The sequence below is a fragment of the Thalassophryne amazonica genome, chromosome 7 (genome assembly GCF_902500255.1).
Source record: "Thalassophryne amazonica chromosome 7, fThaAma1.1, whole genome shotgun sequence".
Classification (NCBI taxonomy): Eukaryota; Metazoa; Chordata; class Actinopteri; order Batrachoidiformes; family Batrachoididae; genus Thalassophryne; species Thalassophryne amazonica.
The window spans coordinates 952,607-958,606 of NC_047109.1; the positions used below are offsets into that span (position 1 = coordinate 952,607).

The 6,000-nt window shown below is 40.5% G+C and overlaps 1 protein-coding gene across 1 annotated transcript in view; it reads left to right on the top strand.

Moving 5' to 3' along the window:
- LOC117513538 (collagen alpha-6(VI) chain-like) overlaps window positions 1-2,913 on the top strand; it is a 276,666-nt gene extending 273,753 nt beyond the window's left edge. The window contains 1 exon segment of the mRNA XM_034173701.1: window positions 2,025-2,913. Coding sequence (XP_034029592.1) covers window positions 2,025-2,191 — 167 coding nt within the window. The 3' untranslated portion in view covers window positions 2,192-2,913.
- Window positions 2,914-6,000: the final 3,087 nt, after the last annotated feature.

Genomic DNA, 6,000 nt, shown 5'->3' on the forward strand with positions numbered 1-6,000 from the left:
GCCACAGGTGGGAATTGAACCCATGACCTGTGAGGCAACAGTGCTAACCACTAAGCCACTGTGCTGCCCAGATAGGTAACAGTAAATGTAAATATCAATGAATCAAAACTGAGGTAGTGGTGTATTTCACTGTTTTTACATTGCAATTTTACAAACATAAAATGAATGTATTCAGACAGGAAGGCAAACTGGGTTGTACAGGACAGTCAGGTGCTTAACATTTGAGAACATAAAGTAGCTGAAGGAAGGGATTAAATAAACAGAGATGGCCAACACATATACAGTGCTGGAAATTTGAATCTGCCTGGTCATACCCACAGCCTCAGCCTAAGTATGTTGTTGTTTTGCTGAGTGTGCTGTAGAAAGGGATTAAATAAACAGATGGCCAACACATACTGTATACATGGCTGGAAATTTGAATCTGCCTGGTCATACCCACTATTTTGGGGGTAATTTTCAGTTCAACTATTAAAAAAATGGTACCAGTTTGTTCCCCATGTCACAAGGATTCAGAATATATATAGTTTTTATGGCTACATATTATATTTTGGGAGTTTATCCCGGACAGACAGACAGATGTAGCCCTTTATGTATATACGTAGATAATAGGGGTGTCACAGTACACAGAAGTCACAGTTCGGTTCATATTTGTGGTTAGACATCATGGTTGGGTCCAAATTTGTTTTTTGCACGCTATCTTTAATCAGTGCAGCATGAGAGTTGCTGTCTGTCACCAACGCTGAGACAAAGTGTAAATGTCAACTTTCTTTTTTCATTAAATGTTTAGAAATTGGATTCCATCTCTTGCACATTGTGTTTTGTTTGTTTTTATGTCATACGACATGTGAAGCCAGGCTGCGTTCAAAATTTTGTTCATTTAAGTTTTTTATTATTATTATTATTTTTGCACAAATAGCATTTTGTGTAACCTCACTCTGTACAGATTTTAAATCATTGTAAGCAGTGTGACTATTTTACACTAATTTTAAAAAAAAGGCCAAGTTTTGTCGTAAGTTGGTGACGTTTTCTGTCTGAACTTGAAAGCGGACTGATCTCATACAGGGACGGTGATTCATAACAAATGCGTATCAGTACACTTTCACTTTTAGGTTCATGTTTCTGAAGATAAAGGTAAGTTAAGCAATTCCATTAATGCTTCCACAGTTTCTGGGTTAAATAATCCACTCATTGGCTTCAACAGCACACAGACACAACAGGGTTCCTGTACAGGTCATGAAAGTGTGGAAATGACTTGACACGTTGTTTTGGCCCCACCTAGCTGATCAGACACTCTGATTGAAAATGAATGGCAGGTGGTCACTTTTTCCCAGTCTAGTCTCTTGTAGCTAATGTGACCAAGGGGTGATGGAGTTCTAGCTATACTTGACAGCATTGTAAACAATGCCTTTGAAGCACCCTCTGCTGGACAGACTTTGTAATGACACTATTTCCAACTGCCAAAGTGGTGTTCTGTATTGTTTATTCTTTAAAATAAAACTTTTCTTATTGGCAAAAAATAACCCTGATACTAATATTGTTGACCAATCAATATATCAGTTAGGCTCTAGTCAATACTTTGCTCTTTCCAATGCTAACAGCGCATAAACAGGCTCCATTTGGTCTCAGACTTCCTTTTTCTACTCTTTGTAAATGTGTTGAGATAATTTTCCATCACAAACTAAAATATGGCTCATGGATGACCTCAAAATCAGCAGATTTGTTTTCAAGTTAGCAAGTGACTATTCTATAGAATGGCTAGTTTCATTAGTCTTGTGACTGATGCAAACAGCACAGATCTGGATTTGGACTGTCCAGTACACCAGGATTTAACAAAGGTAACATCTGAAAAGACAACGGAATCTTTTAGTTTCTCTTTAAGGTCGAGAACTCTGGAAAGTCCTCCATTTAGATGTTAACTGCGCTCAAGGACTTCTTGAAGGTCATCTTTGCATTGGCATCATCTGCGTGGTGTTTATAATAAGTTGCGTGTTTTTCCTAAGACTAATGTCTGTGTGTCCAACCAGAAGCCTGTTTCCTGAGCCAGGACTCCGGTGGGTGTCAAAACTACACCGTGAAGTGGTTTTTTGACACAGAGAAGAGCGAATGTTATCGCTTCTGGTACGGCGGCTGCGGTGGAAATGGAAACCGCTTTGAGACACAGGAGGAGTGCGAGAACCTGTGTCTGATGTAGAAGCCATGAGGACCAGCAGGCAGCAGATAACTCTCCAGCAGAAATCTCAATGCCACTGTCCACCAATCACGTCACAGAAAACATGCACATTGACCTCACACCTTTATTCAAGATTGAACTGCTGAAGTCTTGTAGCTAAAACACCTTCAAGTTGAGTTTTGTATTGTTGATTACCAGGGGGCACTTTGGATGTTCTAAAGCACACATGTTTCTGCAAAAACCAGAAAGGACACTTTTTAAAATTATAGACTCTCATCTCTTTCACATTATGGAATCCAGACATCAGTATCAGCACCAATGGGCCTTAAAGGACGTGTCGCACTGAAATCAGAACCATTTAGATTTAGGCTGTCTGCGACCATCCGATGATCCACCAGGGTTACTTTGTGCACTTGTGACCGGTTTCAAAGTATACGGCATTCACAGCAAACAGCTACGCAGACTTCCGAAAAAAACAAAGTACTCGTGAGTACTCGAGTGTTTCCGACAGGTGACGTACTTACTAGAAGCGTCCCAGCGTGCGCTTCAATGAGCTGAGACACAGATCAATTCGAGTTTACACAAGTGTGATGTCGTGTTCTGACGACTTGTATTTAAGTGATAACTGTTCATTGTGGTGCAGCGCCGGTAAAAGGAGAAGCTCTGAGAAGGTTTTGTGCACCAGCAGCAGTTAGTCATAAACGTAGCCTGCTAAAAAATGCTAATAAGTGTTGATATAACTGTGAAAAATCTAATATATATATATATATGTGTGTGTGTCATCACGGAGACATTCCACGTCCATTAAACAGCTGACGTGGGTTAAAACAGCGTAACAGCCATTTTAACCTGCATGTCAATTATTACTTTTATTAAGGGACTATTCAACATTAATTCTCTTTTAAAAAGTTCCTTATAGAAATTGACAGATTTATGACATTTGAGAGCATCTACAAGCTTAATACTGATTATATATTGTTCAAATTCAGCCAGACGTCCATCTAAATTGGGGTTAAAACAGCTGCTCTGCACATGCACATACACACACACACACTGTCAAAGTAAAAAAAGTACTTTCATTGAAAGCTCCATTGAAATGAACACAAAGCAAATGATGAAAAAAAAATAACATTCCACTCACCCAGTGTAAAGATTTCCAAATTAGTCCTCAACAAAAACAAGCTCCCACGCACGCGTCTCACACACGTAATTGCAATTGCGATCGCCAGCCATGGAACAGTCCACTCGTCCACACGGATCCACAGCCAGAGATCATTTTCAAGTTCCACTCGGCCAGAGAATAATGTCCATGTCCACTCGCTCTCAGGCTCTGATCATGTGCGCACAATGTCCGATCGCAGCTCTACCTTCAACTCAACTTCTGTCAGGATCGTGGCACATTAGAGTCCGTTAGCTCCTGAAAATAGCGTCTTCTGAGTTGTTACAATACGAGACATACATCTGCATGTCCAGGCACGTCCGCAGCAGTAAACCAGCAGCTGCGACACAAACAGCATCGTCACGACACGTTAAGTTCCAAAATCCAACAGACTCTGAAAAAGTTAAATGTTTCAGGGTGAAGTGTGTCATCTCCTCTGCAAATCCAAACCACTGTTGTCAAAGAAAAGCTCAGAAGCTTCGTTATCGGACAGAACCGCATTAATTTTGCCCTGTCTGTCTGTGTCTGGGATGTTTCTGTTTCACTATTAACTACATCACACGCAGAGAAATGCTGTGAATTGCAGAGTGAGACGTTTTCTGGAAATGCACCTGTTTCCTTGCTTCGGGAGAGGAAATATGAGCGCATGTGCGCAGGGAGACTTACAACCATGAGTACTTTGATATTTTGTTGCTAACTGGGACATTAAAACACATGCGACGTGACCTTTAAGGACAATATCATGATAGGGACAGGATTGTTTGATATACACACATGTATGTGCGTGTGTGTATATATATATTCACCTTATTCAGCCCTGCCCACTTTTACAACAGCGGCATTTCCGTTTTGTCTTAGGACTTCCGCTGAGCGGTGTTTTCAGTATAGAACAATGGAAGATATTACGTGGGTAGAAACAAAAACCTTTTTGAAAAGCTCAAAGGGATCGACTCTGGCTCACCCACGGGTCAGAACAGAGCGGGAAGATGACATGAAAAAGTGGCCCTCAATTATTTTTAACTACTTTGTGTTGTCACTTGGCGCAGGCGGTTTGGCTGTGAGGAACTACGAGCTCCGTGCTGCACGGTGCTGCTGAAGCTCATATAAAAGCACAATCAAGTTAAATATACTACCCGACAAGTAGTATCACCATAATGCCAAGATTACGTAACGTTAATATACGTATGCAGTGTTTGGTTGTATCAAACGCCAGAAAATGAGTAAATAAGAGAGCAGCTAACGCTACAAACACAGCTTACCCGTTTATCTCACTAGCACCTGCCGTGGCTTCTTCTACGGAGCGTTATAGTCAAACCATTTCTCTGGGTAAAGATCCAGTGGTGTGGGTTTTTTCCTTCATAAAATATAAAGAACAGACATCAGGACGTTTGGGTGGATTTTTCAAATTCAGCGCCTTTATCCAGCACCGGAGATCCTCGTCTTTCAGTGGAGGAGAAACAAGTTAAATGCTGGACCACAGCACTCAGATCTCTGCTTTCAATGTTCAAAACATCGATCTGAAAGTGATAGTTTCCTCTTTTTCCAGTTATTGTGGCACCCACAAACTGAACAATTAATGCTGCTCATGTTCGGGCACTTCTATCGTACTGTGTTCCCACGTAGCTAATCAATAGAAGCAGTGACAAACCGGAAGTTGTTTGACAAAATGGAGCCGCCCACCCTGACTTCCTGAATAAGGTGAATACAAACATGCAGTAAAAACTGACACTGTATTAACTGGATACTTGCACACACCAGACAAAAGCAATAAATGTTTTGTATTGTTTTCCATGTACTAAACACCGTATAGAACAGATTTTGTATAACGGATTTTCGCTCATTGTATTTTCACAAAAAAAACCTCGCATATACCAGACAGAGCAGTCTGGATGTGCCCAGGAATAGAGGTACAAAATGAAGTTCAGCACTGACACTCGCCAATTCAAGGAAAACTTGTACCGTCTTTCCTTGATTAAAAGCTCGGCCATTTATTTTTTCAAACTGCTCAGACCTGGTGCCTAAACAAGGTTGACAATTATTAACAAAATGCTGTTTGCTGCCTGCACTGTAATGTATGGTGTTACATTTCACACATATCACTGGGTATGACAAATAAAATAGATCAAAGCCCTCTGAGGGTGGATATCTTCAAAAGTTCTTACCTGTTTAATTCCAAGTGACTCTGTAGTCAAATAGTCCATTTGTTGCTGCCCACTTTTCCCACCTCGTTAAGATAAAACAGGCATAATTTTCCCATCAGCCTCTCATTGAAAACAGCAGAACATCCAGACTGTCACTGACAGTCAACATGTGAAGTCAGTTTTGTCTGTTCTCATCCAGAGGTGCTGCGTGTTGCTCACTCTCACGCTCAAAATGGCAAACAAATGTCCAGGCAGCAGGAAAGATCTCCGTCTGAACTCCCCTCAAAGTTTTGAATGTGCATAAAACTTTCTGACAAACTTTGAGGACATCAGCTGACAAGGAACTTATTTTGTAGATGGGAAAAGGACTTACATCTGGCAAAAACAAGTCCATTTCCAAGCACAATTACATTGAGAATTTAAAAAAATATATATCAAACAGTATCTGTGCAAACGTTGGTGCTTTTATCATAAAATGTACAATTACAAAGATATGAATGTTCTGCTGTGCATATCAGGTGCTATTTTTA